Here is a 19,765-nt window from a genome sequence, read left to right on the forward strand (position 1 = left end):
TGTACCCATAGGGCTAGTGTAAATCTCGTCCCACTTTGAACCCTACATCTCGCGACGACCTCAGACTTCCAGAAACCTATAATATAGTCTTTGTAACTCCGAGACATTATGTCGTCCGAGTTGAACGCTTCAATGAAAAGACTGCGACAGCTCTACGGGCAATCCGCACGCACGCAACGTCAGTAAGTGCTCCAACGCACCATATCCACCAATGAATTCTGGTCGTATGAATGGTCACGTAGGCAGAAGGCATAACTCGGACCCTCTTCTTGGGCGCTCTTTTTCATTAAACACGAGTTCCTTGTTTAGCGAACAAAGGTTGGCCGGTAGTATATAGAACCCTGGGGTAACTCACTTCATGATGAGTGTCTAAAGAGGCAACGTGATACCGTATTGTCGGTGTTCACACAGGGAGTTGCTACGCCAAGAAGTCCGGGCCATCTTTTAGCCACTTTGAACTTACGTTTTCGAGCGCTTCATCTCGGTGTGCACTTCTGGCCGAAAGCCACATACGGCGTTTACATTCCTTTCTAATGAGAAACTCTAGGATACGAGATCTGCAGGAGGAACAATGCAGGCTGAATGTTGACTTCGAGCGCCAATTACAGCAACATGCACAAGCGGACTCCAGGCAGCTGGCGGATATGATGCGCACAAAGCTCCCATTAGAGCTTAGGGAACTCCTCTACAAATATCTATACCTTGAGGATGCCCCAATTCCAGTAGGCTCTTACCACTTCACGACTTACGTGCCCGAGCCTCTAAGGTCAGAAGAAACCAACATGACACACGATGAGCCTTTCATCCTGATTCCCGAAGGAGCGACCAGACAGGATCACAGCATTGAGCGGGATGAAAACATCGTTTATCCAGACAGCAGATTGCTCGATCCTGCGTATGTTGGACACCATATAGCCAGAGAAGCATCGATCTATTATTACAAATCAAACACTTTCTCAGTGTGCACCCTGGAAAACGCGCTATCCAATTTTCTCTTCAGAGATCCGATATATAACTTCACTGGCCAACAAAGGACACCGCAAAGCGCTGAGCCACTTGGGCTTACACCAATTGACCATATCCGTAACCTCCAAATCCGTATCAAATACGAACACTACAGCACTTACCTCACCTTCTACGACAACCTTCACGATGGGGAGAAGAAACTTGTACAAAGCATCTTCGACGCCCTGCATGACTTCAGTAGTCACGTCAGACCCGCCATTGCATCACAGCTACACGTCGAGTTTTGCATGATGACGGCTTACAAGGAGCCAGTTGATGAAGATGGGCATAACCGCGACAATCGTCATCACCTGAACCTCCTCGAAGCCCTCCGTGTTCCGGTATACATGCTCAAGCACGATCTGGGCGTGGACATTACAATCATACACTATGACGAGCATGTGAGCGTATTCCCTAGAAATGTCACCGCCATCTTTCAATTGTCAGAGGACAAGTGGTCAAAGGTATGCGTCATGCTTATATATTGTTCGGCCCACAAGTGTGAAGCTAATATCCTCGTCTAGGAAAAGCAAGCTTACAAGGCCGCCGACATCTCGTACTCACCGTCGCAATACTACGTTGATATCCGTGGAAGCACGAAACCTTTTGCTCTCGATGATTCTATTAAAATCTTGTATAGTCGCTGGGGCCTTTCTTCAGCCTTCAACAAGGAATGCAAATTTTCCATTAGAGAAAGTGAGGTGTGGCCTATACGCCAGGACTTGCTAAGGTCTGGCCCAATGGAGGAATAGATGCTTCTTGAATTGCATATTGGCTAGCTCGGTAGGTTTCCATGGTTGTCAGTTGCGCGACGCAGAAGGCGGCTGCGAAGGCGGCTCACTCTCGACAGGAGCCTTGCTTCAACCCAACTCAGATATAGTTGGTCACCTTTTTTGACACTCAAACTGACTTTTTGTCCCCAGATCCTGCCCTTAGATACAGTATGGACATCGACGATACTGTATTGAGTCAAAATTTGGAGACGTATCATAGCTTGAGGTTTTCTGGATTACACTAGCAAGAACTATACTATGAATACTTCATTAGCATTCTAAGCGAACCTACCGAATTCAATTCGGTTTTCTTGTCGGTCACCGTGGGCGTTGAGAGCGAGAAACAGTAAGTACGCACTGTCCGTTGAAATTGGCAGTAACTGGAAGCGTTCAGTTCTTATACATTCACAATACCGCCTGAATTCAATCCTTCCTTTAGACACGCCCTCAAGCAATGCTGTGCATAACGCTGCGCGAATGGTCCGCTAGATGCTCGATTTGGTGCGTGTGGTCAGCACTCGTGAAAGCTCAGCATATCGAGGACAGCAATGACGCTCATGATCCGCCGGTCTGGGCCGTACGCGAGAATGAATTCTTAATCCTCCGGCGTTAGCCGCATGCAGCTAAAGCTATATTTCCTTCATGCAAGATTCGGCAACGGCGATGCGAGATGTCAGATCACGCTTTTCACCAGGGCACCGGCTGCTGCTGTCGAAAGGTCGCAGCGGAAACTAGGCTGGCTCACATGGGTACCATGCAGGCATCAATTGACATGTTCGGTCTTGATTTGAAGAATGAGACCCATCAACACCAGAAACAGTGTTCAGCCTTGTGGCAGCGCCCGACAAGGATAGTGGTTCACGGCACGACATACAGTAGCGGGGTTTCCTTGGCATGCGTCATTGGTCGCTGCCGTCCCTTCCAGATGGTCTCACTATCCTTGCAATCACCTGCCAAGTATCGCAACACAGTGAATGCAGGTTTGTAGGCTACAACGGGCCAGCCTTCGCAGTGTCTTATGTACACGTCTGCCCCTCGTTCCGCTATTCGCATCGACCCATTCCACGCTGCCATTGAACCCCTCACCGAGGCGCGCTAACATTCCCGATACCCCGCTAAACAAACATGGCAGACGGCGCAGGCGACCGGGGGTTGAAAGACAAGATTGCGCATCCGTTTCCTAGTTTGCGCCAGAAGCTTAAGGATACGCATCTGTATGAGGTGAAAGTCAAGGCGACGCATGCGAAGCACAAGATTGGGAAGTTTGCGAACCTGTTGAATGCGAACCATCGCCATGACGAGGAACATGAGCAGAAGACCGACGAGAAGAGAAGTCGGGTCCGTGAAAACCACCGCTTTGAGAGCTTTGCGCCAGAAAGAGACGGCAATATGATCAAGTGGTATGTCGACGGCCGAGATTATTTCTGGGTAAGCAGCTTGAGGAATCCTGAGGATGTGGACGCTGAATGAAGGAAGGCTCTTTCCGAGGCTTTGAGTAATGCCAAGGAGACGATATACATTGAGGACTGGTGGTTGTCTCCGGAACTTGTGAGTGTTACCGTGGAATTGGTGTCCATGAGCTAAGTGAGACAGTTCCTACGTCGACCTCCTTACTACAACCAGGAGTGGCGTCTCGACTCGCTTTTGAAGAAGAAGGCACAAGAAGGCGTTAAGATCTTCATCGTGGTATACAAGGAAGTATCTGCAGCACTCACTTGCAACAGCCGACACACCAAGGATGCCATCATGGGCCTAATTACTGATGAGGACGCACCCGGCTATGGCAACATCAAGCTCATGAGACACCCGGATCATAATGTCTTTGAGAATGCCGGCGATATGACATTCTATTGGGCTCATCATGAGAAGTTTGTTGTAATCGATTACGCAGTAGCTTTTATCGGTGGCCTGGACCTCTGCTACGGCCGCTGGGACGAGAAGCAGCATCCCCTGGCAGATGTGCATCCTTCGGGGATTCAGAACGAGATCTTCCCCGGACAAGACTTCAACAACAACCGCATTATGGACTTCCAAAGCGTGGAGGACTGGAAGTCGAACCAGCTCAGTAAGGCGGAGTATGGCCGCATGCCGTGGCACGATGTGGCGATGGGCGTCATTGGACCGTGCGTGTACGACATCGCGGAACACTTCGTTCTTCGCTGGAACTTCTGCAAGCGAGACAAGTACAAAAGAGACGACCGGTATCCGTGGCTGACGCTTGAGGGTCGAGAAGGCGAAGATGAAGATCTTGTCGGTGTCCAGCGGCCTAAGTTTCCGGTCGGCGGCTATACACATCATCCGTTGAGTCCGCTTAGTGGGAAGAATCTCGACAATCGCGGGACTGTGCATGCGCAGGTAGTACGAAGCAGTGCAGACTGGAGTAGCGGGCTGCTACCTGCTGAACACAGCATTCAGACCGCATATTGTGATTTGATCCGCGAAGCGGAGCACTACGTCTACATTGAGAACCAATTTTTCATCACAGCTACAGGCGAGGAGCAGAGCCCTATCCACAATCAGATCGGCCGCGCGATAGTTGACGCAGTAGTCCGGGCAGGCAAAGAAGGCCGGAAGTTCAGAGTCATAATCATTATTCCTGCCATTCCTGGGTTCGCTGGCGATCTCAGAGAGGACGCGGCTACTGGAACAAGAGCCATCATGGATTACCAGTACAAATCTATCTGCAGAGGAGAGCACAGCATCTTTGGGCAAGTCAAGGCTCAGGGTGTAAACCCTGAAGACCACATTTATTTCTTCAATCTTCGTTCATACGACCGACTCAACGTCAACGCAACGCTTAAGAAGCAAGAAGAGGAATCGGGCTTGAAGTATAAGGAACTACAGGTAGCCGAAATCGAAGAGCTCGAGGCCCCGCTCGACGACGGTGAAGAAGCACGCAACCGCGCTAGAGAGAAAAGGCGGCAGTTCGTAGGAGAGGAAAAAGAATCCGTTGGATTGGGCGACCAAGGCGGGCTCATCGACCCGGACTCCATCGCCGATGACGCCATGCTCACGGAAAAGAAGCCCAGCACCGAAGATTGGGAAGGTGAGCCTGAAGCTGAGAAAGAAAACTTTTTTCAAGAAGAACTTTACGTGCATGCCAAGATCTGTATTATTGACGACGAATACGTCATCTGCGGTTCCTCTAATATCAACGACCGCTCGCAGCTGGGCTACCACGACAGTGAGCTCTCCATCGTTATGAAGGACACAGACCTGGTGGAGATCACCATGGATGGCAAACCCTTCAAGGCTGGCCGCCACGCGCACACCCTCCGCTCTAATCTCTGGCGCGAACACCTCGGCCTACTACCCCCACAGTCCCTCGACGCCTCCGACGACCCGAACGCCCAGCCGCCAGGCGAGCACTCCCCCAACGACACCCTTCCCGGCGCTGAAGCCGATTTCGTTGTCGATCCGCTCGGCAACGACCTATGGAAAATGTGGACGGAGCGCGCGTCCACGAACACCGAAGTGTTCCGCGAATTGTTCCATGCAGACCCCGATGATAGCATCCTCACTTTTGAGGACTACGATAAGTTTACGCCGAACCCCAAACAGGATAAAGAACACAAGCAGGGGCATCTGTACGATATGTCGAGGCCGGTGGAGGAGGTACGGAAAGAGTTGGACAAGGTCAGGGGGGCATTTGGTGTGGATGCCAATGAAGTTTTTGGAGAATGTGGAGATGGCGGAGAAGGGGTTGCAGGTTAATGCTTATACGGAGAGCGTCTATACATGAGGTTTAGATGATGGGAACGGCGGGAGATCAGGGTCCTGGCCGAATTGGGATGATCATGATTTGGTAATGGCGCGTGCGCCTGGTTTTGGGCTTTACGGCTGGCTGGTACTGGCAAGGCCGATGTAATGGGTTTTGTTTTGTTACATTGATTTTGTTATCTTGTAGTTTTTTAATCGAGAGTATCATTTGTTATTTTGTAATTCTAAAAAGGATGTTATCAATGTCTCACATTGAAGAGTTAGGAGGCTAAGTCACGGAAAGGGTGAGGGAAAGAAAGGAAAGTGATGCAAGTCTCCAGGAATTCGAAGTGACTGTTCCTATTACCTTACGCCATAATCTTAAGCTAATTTGCACACTTCATCGTTCCACCACGCTCCTCGTATAGGTCCGTATCATGTTCTGGAAAGCATGTAAACCTGGATTAACACAACACATTAGATCCCCAATAAAATAACGCTAGGGACGGCTTACCTCGAGACCCGTGACGCAACTTAGCTTCCGCGACCACCCAAGACTGAATTCTCTAGATCAATTCCCGAATAGAGCTCAAGAGGTAATAGAAACAGCGGATTGGCATCGGAAGCTCAAACATTTAGCCTTTCAAGGCTGCAACAATCTCTTTAAACCACTCTCGTTCGTAACCACGGAATATCCAGTCAACATTGTTTATAGACCTTCCTCCTCTTGTGTTACATCATCATCAAGCAATACCCGGGTACAAGCTGTGTAACCTTCGTCGGAAATTCCAGAAACGTATAGCATTACGGCACAGCAATAGCGGGGGGCTAGGGCGAACAGGTGGGTATTAGCACCACCATAGGTTCCTAAAACACCATAGCCCGATGAACCCACTCATTGCACGACGTGTGTGCTGTTTTCATATTGGGCACCTTGTTCAGTCGTCACATCCTATGGTCCGTTGGTGCCTAACCTGATGCGCCGTGACATCGAACCTCCGTAACAACGATATATATAGACTACACCTCTCTTTGTCGGCTCCAGGATCGAGTCTGTACTGCTGAACTTATCGCAACCCAGCCCTATCAGCATCCTTCCCAGCCGTCACTTCTTCGCAGACTAAAGCCACCTCCATCATGTCTACCAACCCGGCTGATGCATACGCCCTCAAAATAAAGCGGGAACGCGAGGAGAACCCTATTCAAATCGATCGCTTGGATAAGGCTGTTATAGCAGGTTTGTCTCGACTGGTGACACTGGACTTCCATTCTCATTGTTCCAGCATTGCCAAGAGATACCGAGATACTTTCTATCGTTCCTTCCGGGGCAAGTGCATGGTGCAAAACGTTTCGAATCGACGCAAAGTTGCGGAATGGCGAGCTTAAATCCTACTTCATCAAGGTCAGTGTCCTTCCAGTTACCCAGTATACCTCTTTTGCATCTTTTATAGCTTTTGTAGTGTGAAACCGGTGAGGCAGGCCGGCGTATGATGGAAGGCGCGTTCCGATCGGAAAAAGCATACTATACCTACACCCCTGGCCATGTACCAAAGCCCCTTGGCTTTGGTAATTTTAAAGACGAGCCTGATACATGGTTTTATCTGAGCGAATTCCATGACATGATCGATGAGCTGCCTGACGTCCAGCAATTCGTGGATATAGTCTCCGAAGTCCACCGTTCCAGTATGGGGAAATCGCCAACTGGCAAGTTCGGCTTCGCAGTTACGACACATCTTGCCAACATTCCGAACGATAATACCTGGCAGGAGAGCTGGGAAATCTGGTACACTCAAGCGATGAAAGCGATGTATGAGTTTGAGAAGCAAACTCAGGGCGAGGACGAAGAATTGGATGACCTCTTCGATGAACTTTGCAGCAAAGTCATACCACGGCTCCTTCGACCTTTGGAAACAGGTGGGTGCTCTATTGAGCCTTGCTTGGTACACTCTGATCTTTGGCCTGGCAACGTCATGCCGGATGCGGATACAGGAGATTTAATGATCTTCGATTCTTGCGCCTACTGGGGCCATAATGAGGCTGAACTCGGGCCCTGGCGCGCTCGACGTTATAGATTGGGCAGGCGATATCTCGAGCAATACCAGAAGGTCATGGGCATTTCTGAACCGCATGCGGACTGGGACGACCGCAACGCCCTTTATGCCTTGTACGTGGCTGCAGCGTTACTCGCTCATTAATTCAATGTTGACCATTGTTTAGACGTTATGACTTCCTTGTGTCTGCCCTCTACCCTGGTGAGACCAAGTTCCGCCAGATGTAGGTTGTCCGTGGTAAAGCGAAACTACCCGATGCTAACGGACCGAAGGGCTAAACGAGAGATGCGGGCATTGGTTGAAAAGTTTCCTGAAGGGCTGCAAGGCAATCCAAAAAAGACAGAATTGGGCTAGTGAGGCTGCCTGAGACCGTCGAAGCTTCTTCTGCAATATTGGGTGAACTGTTCATCACGGCCCAGATATATGATCTAGGGCCCATTATCTTATATACAATATGCAAGTAGAAATTGCTGCGAACGCATATGAGATTGACAGTGACTCATTTTTATTTTGTCTGCGTCTACTGTAGTACAGAGGCAAGATGGACGCTTTCAAGTCAATTCTCATAGCTATAGTGAGTACCTCATCACCAGACGCGGTATCTCGTGTTGCCCGGCATGCGTGAGGTAGTGTGCAGACCTACAGTATACTTATGTCGCTAGTACAAGCCATGGGCACATACGATTAACGAATATCCGGATTGAAGACTTGTATGACAAGCTGCATCATCACACTAATAGAATTACGCACCGTCACCCTTCCACTCTTCCGCCCACCATTATCATCACCGTGGCCGACCCAAAAAGTTAGACTATTCAGCGTCAACTCCTCTCAAAAGTTAACCTCTCCTGTTAGAGGTAAGGCAAGCTATACGTATATAATCACGTAGCATAGGGTAACTTAAGCTATAGTACATGTCTGAAGCTGCGATCAGATACTACATAGCCGTCTCCCATATCGGCGCGAAAACCAATTCAATTTTTATCGTCGGCCGCTGTGAATCTCCCCAAGAGACGAATATATTCAAATGATCAGATACTGTTCATATTACACTATCACAATCTCATACCACTCGTTCAAGTATACACAAGACTCAATTTGTAATCATTAACTACATCCTATCCGTCATCGTCTTCCAAAAATCGTATCAATCGACCGTAAGCATAACCGTCATACTCTGCCATCAACATGTCTCGTGAGCACAATTTATGCAAAACTTGAAGCCAACCCATATCCACACTCATGTCCACTCGCGTTGTGAAAAACAGGTGCAGGTGGGGGTATAATGCCATATGCCGCAAGTGAACGGTAAAACGCAACGCGAAAAAAAAAGCAGTCGCAAAAAAGACAGTACAATCTCTGATACAATTTAGAGTGGGGAACTTCATCCGCGGGTTCGTCGAGACGAATTTTGGCCCGGGTCAACAGCTCGGACTTCGAACGCTTATTTCTTGCCCTTCTTCTTCTTGTTCTTCTTGGAAGGGGTCTTGGGCGAGCTTCCGTCTGCAGGTGTGTCCTCGGTGATGGGCGTGGCGGGAACAGAAGATTCATCCGCAGGTGAATCCTCAGTGATAGGTGTAGCAGGGACAGCGTCATCAGCAGGCTTGTCGTCGGCACCGTCATTCACGGCCGGAGGATCTGCCTTTGGGGCCTCTTCCTTAAGCGCTTCTACCGTGGGGGCATCTTCTTTCGGTGCCGCCTCTTCGGCGGCAGCAGGGACAGCAGCTTCGGTTGCGGCGGGAGCAGCATCGCCGTTCTCCTTTGGAGTCTCCGGGGCTTCGGTTTCGGTGGCGGCAGGAGCGGCAACATCACCATTCTCCTTGGGCTTCTCGATCTCCTTCGGAGCATCGCTGGGAGCTTTGAGCGCAGCGTTCAGCCTCGCCTGGAGCTCCTCTTGCTCCTTCTGCGCGTTCTGGAGCTGTTCTTCGGCCGTGGAGGCCTTCGTCTCCGCCTCTTTCAGGCTGATCAAAGCTTCCTCGGCCCGCTTCTCGGCGTCTTCGCTCTTCTTTGTGAGCTCGTCGATCGAAGCCTTTCCGTCTGCCAATGACTTCTCGGCGATTTCCCGGGCCTCGGCGGCCGAGGAGTGCTCGTCCTTCAACTTAGCGAGGCTGGTCTCCAGGTCGGCGGCGTGCTTCTGGCTTTCCTCTTTCAGCTGTGCATGTGCTTTGGTGAGCTCCTCTAGCTCAGTCGCCGCACCAGTCTGTGCAGTCTTCGATTCCTCGGCAGCCTTTTGGGCGACATCTAGTTGGGTCTGCAAGTCAGTCAATTTGGAGTCAGTAGAGCTGGAAGCCTCGGTCGTCGCCTTAAGCTTTTCTTCGAGCTCAGCATTCCTTTTCTTGAAAGTTTCAGCTTCTTCTCCGGCCTTGGAGACGGCGTCCTTAGATTCCGTCTCGGAACTGTCCAGCTTAGCTTGCAGGTCCTTGATTGTGCTCTCGAGCGACGCAAGCTTCTCGTTGTCGGCCTGAATTAATGATCAGTATACACGAGAGAAAAGATGGTGATCGGTGATCATTGACTCACGGTAGCAGCACCAGTGGCAGCGTCCAGCTTCTCTTGAAGAGCTTTCAGTTCACCTGCGCTCTTCTCTGCCTCCTCGGTGGCCGTCTTAAGCTTGTTGTTAAGCTCCTCACGATCAGACTGGGCAGTCTTCAGGTCTTCAGCAGCCTTGTTGCTGCTCTCAGTCGCGCTCTTCAGCTGTGTCTCGAGCTCAGCTTTAGCGGCCTACACAAGATCGGTCAGCGATTATAGATCCTTAAGGTATTGTAACGGGGTCTTGGGGTAACACAGGTAAGATACATACCTCAACAGCCTGGAGACTCCTGACCTGCTCCTGGAGCTCTCCAACCTTAGCCTCGTGGCCGGAAGAAGCTTCCAGTTTCTGCTCCAAATCCTTCACGCGAGACTCGTGGCCAGAAAACTGTTCTTGTGCGGCGGTCAGCTCGCCTTTGGTCGTCTCGTGCGCAGACTTGGCTTCATCAAGTTGAGATTGCAGACCGGCAACGCCACCAGCCTGTTCGCGGGCCGTAGCAAGGTCTTTTTCGAGTGCCGACAAAGCCTCCTGGTGGCCTGCCTTCGTCGACTCGTGCTCGGTCACACTGGAGTCAAGTTTCTGCTGCAGCTCGGTAAGCTGGGCGCTTAATTCGGCGTTCTTGTCCTCGGATGTCTTGGCAGCAGTCGACTTCTCATCAATTTGAGCTTTGAGGGCCTCAATTTCTTTCGTAAGCTCGTCGACCTTCTCACTGGATGCCTGAGCCGAGGTCAACTCCGCCCGAATCTTCTCGATCTCGCTATCCTTCTCCTTCAGAGAGCCCTCGATCTCTGCCAGCTTAGCGGTAAGGCCGTCGGCCTCAGTCTTCGCCTGGCTTGTTTTGGCGTCAGCGTCAGATTGCGCCTTGGAGAGCGATTCCTCTAGTTCCTTGATCTTTGAGGACAGACCATCAGCATCACCCTTCGCTGCTTCCGCGGCTTCCAGTGCAGCCTGTTTCGACTCGATGTCGGATTGCGCTTTGGAAAGTGACTCTTCGAGTTCCTTGATCTTTGCAGACAACCCATCGGAATCGCCCTTTGCTGCCGCTTCGGCAGCGGAAATGGCGTCATCCTTCTTTATCAAAGACGCCTGGAGGTCGTTCACTTGGGTGGTCAGAGCTCCAGCCTGGCTCTTTGCCTCATCAACTTCCGCGCGGGCAGATTGGATTTGAGATTCAAGATCGGCATGACCCTGCTGAGCCTCCGCGAGCTTCTTTTCGGCGTCTTCTGCCTTCATGACGGCGCTGGCATGGGCCTCCTTCTCCGCAGCGAGCTGGGTTTCCAATTCAGACTTTGCCGAAGACAGTTCATCAATCTTTTGCTTCGTGTCTTCGACTTCCTTCACGGCACTATCCTTCTCGGCTTCAAGGGTGGTAATCTTCTGGGCCAGCTCTTCAGCATCGCCTTTGGATGCTTCAGCTGTTTTCAACTGGGCTTCTAGCTCAGATATCCGGGTCTGATGAGTTTCGAGCTCGCTACGGGTCGCTGCGTGAGCATCAGTGGCGCTGGCAAGTTCGGTCGCCTTGTCGGCAGCTTCCTTCACGGCGCTATCCTTCTCGGACTCAAGGGCGGTAATTTTCTTCGCAAGCTCTTCAGCGTCGCCTTTGGATGACTCGGCTGACTTGAGCTGTTCTTCCAACTCCGAAACACGCGTCTGATGGGTCGCAAGCTCGCCACGAGTCGCCTCGTGTGCTTCATTAGCGCTGGTCAGCTCAGAGGCCTTGTCCGCGGCTTCTTTCTGGGCTGCTTCGAGTTCTGCGAGTTTTGAGGATAGCGCGGCCTCCTTTTCGGCTACAGACTTTTGCAGTTCAGCAATCTCTCCAGAAACATCGCCTTTGGCGGCCTCGAGAGTAGCGATCGACTATAAGATGGTCAGTACATCTTTCGAGTGTAACGCAGGACAAGATCAGGACGGCATGACTTGCCAATGGCAGGGTAGGCATGCTTTCCCGACGCAATGTCATGTAGAATAGGAATGACTTACAGCTTCAAGCTCCGTAATGCGGGTCTTGTGCCCATCGCTCTCCACACCACGAGCATTGTGCTCTTCCTGCAGCTTGCTGTACTCCTCATCCTTGCTGGATAACTTTCCGGTAGTTTCGCCGTGGGTGGCCTTCTCTGCATCGAGTTCTTGTTGAAGCTTGGCGAGTTGACTGTCCAGCTGCTCCTTTGCATTGTTTAGCGACTCAACAGCTTCGTTCTTCTCGGTGGTAAGAGTTGCGATGATGGCCTCCTTCGCCTCGACATCGGCCTTGGGAACGAGGGCTCCCTTCTCTTCTTCCCATGCGGCGCTGCTGGAATCCTTCTCGGACTTCAGCTGGGCAATGATCTCATCTTTGGCATCGACATCACTCTTAGGAACAAGCGACCCTTTCTCTTCTTCCAGGGTAGCATTTGCCGCACGGAGCTGCTCAAGCTCCGAGTTGGCCTACGTATGATGGTCAGTACATGCTTCATAATTGTAGCGGAAACTAATATGACGTACCTTTGCAAGGGAGTCTTCAGCAGATGACTTATCCGCAGACAGGGCAGCAATCTCGCTGTCCTTAGCCTCGATCTGAGACTTGGGCACAGTGTCACCAGATTCCGTGCGCAGGCTGGCAATCTCGGCCTCCAAAGCCTTGACGCGCTCCTCAAGTTCACCGATCTGTTTCTTCAGCTCTTCCTCACGGGCGTCGCGCTCAGCAATCTTCTCGGCGAATTCTTGCTCGCACTCCTCGACGACAGTGTGCCTCTCCTTGGCCTTGGCTTCCCGGACTTGTTGCACAACGATGCTAACCATGTGCTCCTCTAGGTCCTTCTTGTCTTGCTGGAGCGTGGACTCGCGCTCTTCAAAGCCCCGTGCCCGCTCCTTGTATTCCTCTTCGATGCCGGCGATAGTCGTGTCCTGGCGCTTGACGGTCGAGTGGGCCTCTGCAAGGTCGGATTGAGTCTTGTCGAGCTTCTTGCGGAGCTTCTCGATGGCAACCTCAGGCGGGTCCTCAGCGCTGGGCGAGGGCGGGTCGGAAACTTTTTTTTTTTTAGTGATGTCAGCAGATGATTGATACAAAGAGAGTAGGCATGGGTAGTGTGCTGGGCCATAACTTACCAGCTTCTACGCTCGCATCCTCGGCCGCCTGTGAAGCTTCACGAGCGGGTGTTTGCGGTGGCGTGTCCACACCAACATTGCGTGCAGATTTAGTGTCCTCCTTCGGGCTGTTTACAGCGTCCGCATGTGCTTCCGTAACGACTGGCGACGTTGGGGATGGCGGTTGCTCCGGCTGGGGAACTCCACCGAAAAAGTAGTTGTACGCCCTCCTCATACTGCTGGTGCGTTTGGGAAGCTTCGGGCGTGCCGAATTGGTCGACTTGCGTCCTCTGCGTTCTTCCTGCTGTTGTTCAGGAAGGACCGTCACCGGTGTGATGGTTTCGTTGCTCTTTTCCCGGCGGTGGCTCGGTTGGCGGGAAAGAAGCTTGCGGCCAAACTTCTGTGAGCCGGCGTTGATGTCGGCGAGGATCTGCTTCTGCTCCTTGTTGGAGACACTATGGTTGGGGTGATCAGTGAAGTTCAGGAAGTGTTGGTAACACTATGTACACCGCCGGATTGCGGGCAGGTGCAGCTAGCTTGAGAAGGTGCAATGCAATTGGCTGCCGAGGCTGGACATACAACAGGCCTCTAGGCAGAAGCGTGCTTACCGGAGCTGAGAAATGGGGTGGAGCGTGGTTGAAAAAGTTGTGTATGGAAAAAGTTCTAGTAAGAGAAGTTAAACTCACTCGTAGCTCGACCGACTCCTTCCAAAGCTCGGCATGGCGATTTGCAGGTCAGCACTGATAGCAACTGCACTGCTAGCGTATCAAATTTTCTTTCCTGATTCTCCTAAGCGGGAGCGCGAGCACAGCGTAGGTATTGGCCTTTATGTACGGGGCATAAACGCCGTGTACGTGCAGCCAGAGCTTTGCGCCGGGGTGCCAATCAAGAGCTTTGACGTGGCACAGGTCCGACGTACGGAAGAGTCAACGATCGGACAATGCAGGTGCTCGTGACGGCAATGAGCAGAGGCGGTCTACAGCGAATGCGCTTGGTTAAGAGCAGCGTGGTGGGATGTCCAGCTTTTCCGATGCAGTCGTGACAGCGTGCACAGCTCGTTGACATATGATCGAGCGAGCACGGATACTTATGACGAGTCGTCCCTCCGAACGGTACTCGACTTCATGCGGACGGGTCCTTCAGGCTCGCACTGCTGCAGGAACTTGTCCTGTGCCTTTGACGTTTCGTCTCCAAGCGTCGAGGCAGCCTCTCACGCGCTGTCGACCATCACGAAGTCGGGCGCGTCACCCGGGATGCCATGCCCTGAGAGCGCTCTCCACGCGCCCAATCGCGCTGGCGGCAAGACGTGGACGGCGAGGAACCATGCTTGAGGAGGAGGGCCGGGGGGTGGATGCGTTGTCGGTCCCGCAATGTCTGTGCGGATTGGCGACTGGAAAAGTGTTGACCGCGGGATGCCAAAGAGGCGGTCAATACAGGGTATTCGCACCATCCGAGGTCAGCCATCCCTCGCAGCATTGTTGTGCACAACTCATCACTGCTCCTCTCCGCAATTGCCGACCCTCAGAGATGCTCAGTCCAGAAAACCAACACTGGCGAACGCGTCTGGCCATGCGTGACAAATGGACAATGCCAACTGGCACTGCAGGTTGTGCAGCGGCTGTCGGAACGAGTCTTGCGGACCCTGCATACCCGCCGCCCGCAGCGCCAGCCAAACGGTAAAATTCGCGTGCTTGTGCAACCTCGTGAGTCGCAGCCACAGCTCCACATTTCGGGCTTCATGCAGATCGCATCGTGGGTCGTGCAATGTTGCGCCGACTCGCAATGCTGTTCGCAGCATGCAAACTCTTCGTTGACCTGGTGAGTCGCGTGAGCTCAGTGCAGTTGCTGGTGCTTCCTTTGCAGATGCCCAAGAGCATCGCATAGGGCAGCAGGGCGAGTCAAAGTGCGCAATTGACGCGGCAGTGGACCATTTCCTGACTCTTCGCAAGACTATACAAGTAGACACGCATGTGATATCGCGGGGTTCGCATGGGAAGCAGGCAGCCATCGCGAGGATTAGATAGATGCACACACCACAAGTCTTCGACAATCTGCCCATTTCCATAGACAAGGCGAGGGACAGTGATCTCGTACTTTTCGACGGACACCCTAAACCATTTCGCATGCATCACTGCCAGCCCACCATTACAAGTCATGTTCAAAAATCGCTTCACAATTGAGTACTACCAGGGTATACACGAACGCCTTCAACGTCCCAATCATGCTTCAAATCCGTGAAGTTGTCCCAACGAACACCTAGAACCCCATTATGACATCTCCCCTATATCGCGAGGTCTTACATAGTCCGCCAGAAGTAATTTGTGTAGAAGTTGCGAGAAAACTTGGGGTCGATGTTGACGACGTGAACATCACCCTTCGCAGCGTTGCGGATAACGGCCTTGTTGTATTGGCCCGTAGTGTCGGCTTCGACGTCGATACCAAGTGACCGATATACCTTCAGCTTCAGTCTATATGAGAAGTTAGCAAGCAATGTTCTCGAGCCGCGCATGCTGAAGACGACATACACCGTAGCGTCTTCCTCGGGTCCCTTTTCTCTCTCTCCGCCCTCTACCCCTTCGGCCTCCAGATCCCCTAGTACACCGCCCAATCTGCTCAACTCGCCCTCGAGCCTCTCACCCTCCATTTCGAGATCGCTTGCTTGCTTCGCAATCTTGAATTTCTCCGTGTCCAGACGTAAGATTTCAGCTGCGTGCGTGGTCGGATTGTGATGCGACAGTGTGTGGTTGTGGTTTGAGGACAAGGTCTGATGCGTGCGGTTGAGTCGTGTGAGCGTAGACTGCAGGGAGGACATGTGTTGCTGGCGGAAGGAGGAGAGCGTCCCAAGGGAGTCCGAAATGCGGAGAAGCGAAGAGCGGTCGCTGTCAAGTTTGAAGTGCGATGTGCATTGCGCGATGAGCTGTATACAACTGTTAGTTATAGAGTAGCTAGGCAGGGCAGAAGAGCATACGGAAGCGGGGTCCTCGTCGAGAAGCATTATGATGAGATTTGCGTGTCGCGGCTACGTGCTGAGTGGTTTCGCGTAGTTTGGTTAACAAAGGTATTGTATCAGCAAGATTATACTTTGGTTCGTAAAGCGACGTCGCCAAGTCGCGGTTGTGGTGTTGACATGTGGTGTTTAGTGGCCCGAGCGTTGCACGGCAACCACACTGGGCTGCACCTTCCGCCACACTTCGTGGCGCAGTGGCACGAGCGTACGTCACTCACAACCGAAAGTCATCCGCGCTCGACATTGAATCCTTACCGCCTGCACTTTTGGACATCGAATCGTAGGATCCTACAGACTTCATTCAGACTCTGCGATACGCACACATTTGAATAATGTCGCCCTCGTTACCATGTAAGTCTGCTGTGGGTGAGCGCTGGATACTGGAAGCTTACTGACACATGCTAGATGCTGCCGATGTCGAGTCGCCGCTCAAGCCAGAAGAGCTTCAAGTCTTACGCGCGCAATACGAAAAAGAAGGAGAATATGTTGGTCTACAGACCAAATTCAACTACGCTTGGGTACGTGTTCTCACTTCGGCTACCTATCCCAAAGTCCACATCTGATTTCTCCGAAGGGTCTCATAAAGTCCAACGCCCGCGGCGAACAACAAGAAGGCGTGCGCTTGCTATCCGAAATCTTCCGCAACTCCCGCGAACGACGGCGCGAATGCCTCTACTACCTCGCCTTGGGCAACTACAAGCTCGGCAACTACGCCGAAGCGCGGCGGTACAACGAGCTATTATTGGAGTTGGAGCCGGCGAATTTGCAGGCTGGGAGCTTGAAGGATCTGATTGACGATAAGGTTACGAAGGAGGGACTTATGGGCGCAGCAGTTGTGGGAGGTATTGCTGTTGCGGCGGGACTGGTGGGCACGTTCTTGTTGAAGGGATCAAGGAGGAGATGAGACTCCGAGCGGTGATGATGGAGAGGGAGTAAACAGGTGCACAATGTGATACCTTCTGCGAAGTTTGCATAGGCGTTAGGGTTTCTAGCTTGGCTCTAGAATGTACAGCTGTTAACGGTATGGTGGGTACCGCATATGGGGCATGATCCGAAATTCTCTACTACGCAAAAATGTACTCAAAGAGCATGAACAAATACGGTGGTAAGATGCGGGGATCTCAGTGTCTCTGTCTAACAGTTGGTGAGCTGTCGTCTGTCCTGTGAGTGAGTTGTGCAAAGCAGAAGCACGTAGAATTTCGTAGAAGAGGCTCCAGACAGGTGTTCGACAAACGGAGTCAGAACGACAAGCGCGCTTGACTTGAATGACAAAGCGACACAAAGCCTACCCTACAACCCTTATACCGTTCTTCCTTCTTTCCCAGCTCTGCGCGCAGTTTTGACGATCCTGGATAGAGGCGTTGCGGGATCATCGGCGGACCCTTTGCCGAAACGTTGATCGATCGGTTCCAAGACAACGTCACTGGCCGAGCTCACCATCCAAGGTTCCTGGCACAAAAAGTCGCCCGCGGCTTCTCATAAGCAACTCTTTCCATTCTGGTCCCCACGCGACCTTCGTGCCGTCACCTGTGTTTCTTGCGTATTCCTGCAGTTGTACAACGCCACAGCCCTCCTAGCCACTCGAATCATTGGAAGCAGGCGCATGACAAGACTGTTGCCCAGGTGCCCTGCATAGCTCAGCAGCAGCTTCCCTCGCTGCACACTATACGTGAGCGCCTTTTCTCTTTACCTACGCGCTTTGTGTGCTCATATACACCAGCTACCTAGGACCTATCCTCCTTCTCGCGCCCTTTCCCCGCAGCCGTACCCCGCCACCATGAGCGAGTCAACGCCAACCCGGCCGAGCGCCGGCCAGCGGGAGATGATGTTCTGCCACGAGTGCCATGATGAGTGGTATCGCGACGAGCGAGGCATAATCTGCCCGGAGTGCGGGTCAGAGTTTACCGAAATTGTGGGCGCACCTTCAGCCGTGCCAAAAGATCGTGAGCTAACATGCAACTGTAGATAGAAGATGGAAACGACCCGCGCGATAACGACATGTACGGCCACGAGCATACCGACGACGATGATGGATCGATGCCGTCGTTAGAAGAAGCCGATCCGCACAGTCTGTTCCGTGGCCACAACCCTTTCCGGGCGGTTGATGATGACGATCCGGAGGAGGCAGACATCAGCCAAATGCCGCAATTCCAGAACACGCGAATACAAAACACCGGTCCGGGCAGATACCACTTCTCCGCTACAATACACCAGACTATTCCGCTCTCGGGAGCCGCGTATGGACAGAACGGCAACGGTCCCAATACCATAGGTGGAATCACTTCGTTTCTCTCAAACTTGATATCCAATGCTGGAGCGATGCGGCAACAAGGGCAGGCTGAGGCGGGCGATGGTCAAGGCCGCTCGACACCACGTCCTGATCCAGAAGGTGGCCCCCATGTACATAGGTTCACATATTCATCTGGCGCACGTCTTCATCCTCGTGATAGCAACAACCCAGGCCCGCGTCTGGAGCCAGTCGATGGCCTCAACAAGTAAGTTGATCGCATTCGTAAATTTATTCTATGTGCTAAGAATCGCAGTGTCCTCTCTGAATTATTCGCAGCCTTCGGAGACCCCAACGCAGCCGGTCAAGTGCCAGGACACAATCATCCCCATGGCTCTCCAGGACAAGCCTTCGGTGGTATGCCCATGGACCCTCTCATGGGCCTCTTCGCAGCCCTCAGCGGCGGCCAACATGGAGATTTCGTCACCTCCCAAGAAGCCATGGACCGCATCGTCTCACAGCTTATGGAGCAAACCGCCAATAGCAACGCTCCAGGCCCAGCTTCCCAAGCCGACATCGACGCCCTCCCCCGGAAGAAGATCACAATAGACATGCTCGGTGATGATGGAAACGCAGATTGTAGTATATGCATGGATTCCGTCGCGCCGGAAGAGGAGGTCACGGAGCTACCGTGCAGGCACTGGTTCCACCACCAGTGTGTTTCTGCTTGGCTGAAGGAGCACGATACGTGTCCTCACTGTCGCAAAGGCATCACGAAGACGGACGAGAACGGTCCTAAAGACGCGTCGTCAAGTGCAGGCGCGACTGCAGGCTCCACGTCTTCGGGCGCCGATCCTACCGTGAACATGCCCGGCGCTTTTGGCGTCATTGGAGAAGGCACCTCGAATAATCCGTTCGTTGTTCCGGGAAGCTCGCCGCCTGGTGCCGGTTCCAGTGCACAGCAAGGCCAGTCTAATGCGAACGACGCATCAAATAACAATTCAAGTGCGGCGGAGCGAAGGGGTTGGTGGCCATGATTGCCACCATTGCCATCTTTTTGACTCGAATTGAGCTGATCTTTTTGCAACATAGCGCGACATAGTCATGGCGGCCATAGAGCACGGATACGCCAGAGGAGCAGGACGGCATCTGAAATCATGGATGGAGTCGAAGGGGTTCTGACCCGTATGCGACGACGTCGACGGTCCGAGTAACAGTGCCCAGTCGAGTCACGAGTTGTCGGGTTTCCGTTCCTGATCCCTCGCCATCTTACTGGGGGTATTGTAGATGGTCGTTAAGCGCAAGCACTTCTGGCGTTAGGTTTGGATAAAGGCATGTTTCCCGGCGCATGCATGGCTTTCATATGGATTCCCCTGATTGTTTGAATAGCGTTCACTGTACCTTATCTCA

The 19,765-nt window shown here is 52.3% G+C and overlaps 7 protein-coding genes across 7 annotated transcripts; 5 read left to right on the forward strand and 2 right to left on the reverse strand.

Annotated features, from left to right (window-relative positions):
- Positions 1 to 533: 533 nt before the first annotated feature.
- N0V89_005886 (uncharacterized protein) lies at positions 534 to 1,757 on the forward strand (the record flags this gene model as incomplete). The annotated part of the gene is made up of 3 exons (XM_056214660.1): positions 534 to 895; positions 1,121 to 1,469; positions 1,530 to 1,757. The coding sequence occupies 3 exons, from the start codon at positions 534 to 536 to the stop codon at positions 1,755 to 1,757; spliced, it is 939 nt and encodes a 312-aa protein (XP_056071927.1).
- A 1,146-nt stretch (positions 1,758 to 2,903) lies between these two features.
- N0V89_005887 (uncharacterized protein) lies at positions 2,904 to 5,492 on the forward strand (the record flags this gene model as incomplete). The annotated part of the gene is made up of 3 exons (XM_056214661.1): positions 2,904 to 3,206; positions 3,255 to 3,326; positions 3,372 to 5,492. 3 exons carry the CDS (start codon positions 2,904 to 2,906, stop codon positions 5,490 to 5,492), a joined length of 2,496 nt encoding a protein of 831 aa, XP_056071928.1.
- A 1,122-nt stretch (positions 5,493 to 6,614) lies between these two features.
- On the forward strand, positions 6,615 to 7,755 carry N0V89_005888 (uncharacterized protein; the record flags this gene model as incomplete). The annotated part of the gene is made up of 3 exons (XM_056214662.1): positions 6,615 to 6,728; positions 6,938 to 7,641; positions 7,695 to 7,755. 3 exons carry the CDS (start codon positions 6,615 to 6,617, stop codon positions 7,753 to 7,755), a joined length of 879 nt encoding a protein of 292 aa, XP_056071929.1.
- A 1,217-nt stretch (positions 7,756 to 8,972) lies between these two features.
- On the reverse strand, positions 8,973 to 13,842 carry N0V89_005889 (uncharacterized protein; the record flags this gene model as incomplete). Its single annotated transcript, XM_056214663.1, has 7 exons — positions 8,973 to 9,989; positions 10,049 to 10,249; positions 10,329 to 11,915; positions 12,039 to 12,482; positions 12,540 to 13,063; positions 13,143 to 13,576; positions 13,808 to 13,842. The coding sequence occupies 7 exons, from the start codon at positions 13,840 to 13,842 to the stop codon at positions 8,973 to 8,975; spliced, it is 4,242 nt and encodes a 1,413-aa protein (XP_056071930.1).
- A 1,575-nt stretch (positions 13,843 to 15,417) lies between these two features.
- On the reverse strand, positions 15,418 to 16,116 carry spc24 (putative kinetochore protein spc24; the record flags this gene model as incomplete). Its single annotated transcript, XM_056214664.1, has 3 exons — positions 15,418 to 15,589; positions 15,647 to 16,038; positions 16,090 to 16,116. 3 exons carry the CDS (start codon positions 16,114 to 16,116, stop codon positions 15,418 to 15,420), a joined length of 591 nt encoding a protein of 196 aa, XP_056071931.1.
- Positions 16,117 to 16,460: 344 nt separating this feature from the next.
- FIS1 (mitochondrial membrane protein) lies at positions 16,461 to 17,032 on the forward strand (the record flags this gene model as incomplete). Its single annotated transcript, XM_056214665.1, has 3 exons — positions 16,461 to 16,479; positions 16,534 to 16,646; positions 16,703 to 17,032. 3 exons carry the CDS (start codon positions 16,461 to 16,463, stop codon positions 17,030 to 17,032), a joined length of 462 nt encoding a protein of 153 aa, XP_056071932.1.
- A 943-nt stretch (positions 17,033 to 17,975) lies between these two features.
- On the forward strand, positions 17,976 to 19,392 carry N0V89_005892 (uncharacterized protein; the record flags this gene model as incomplete). The annotated part of the gene is made up of 3 exons (XM_056214666.1): positions 17,976 to 17,982; positions 18,098 to 18,623; positions 18,672 to 19,392. The coding sequence occupies 3 exons, from the start codon at positions 17,976 to 17,978 to the stop codon at positions 19,390 to 19,392; spliced, it is 1,254 nt and encodes a 417-aa protein (XP_056071933.1).
- Positions 19,393 to 19,765: the final 373 nt, after the last annotated feature.

This window comes from Didymosphaeria variabile (assembly GCF_027946475.1).
Source record: "Didymosphaeria variabile strain IMI 356815 chromosome Unknown scaffold_4, whole genome shotgun sequence".
NCBI lineage: Eukaryota > Fungi > Ascomycota > Dothideomycetes > Pleosporales > Didymosphaeriaceae > Didymosphaeria > Didymosphaeria variabile.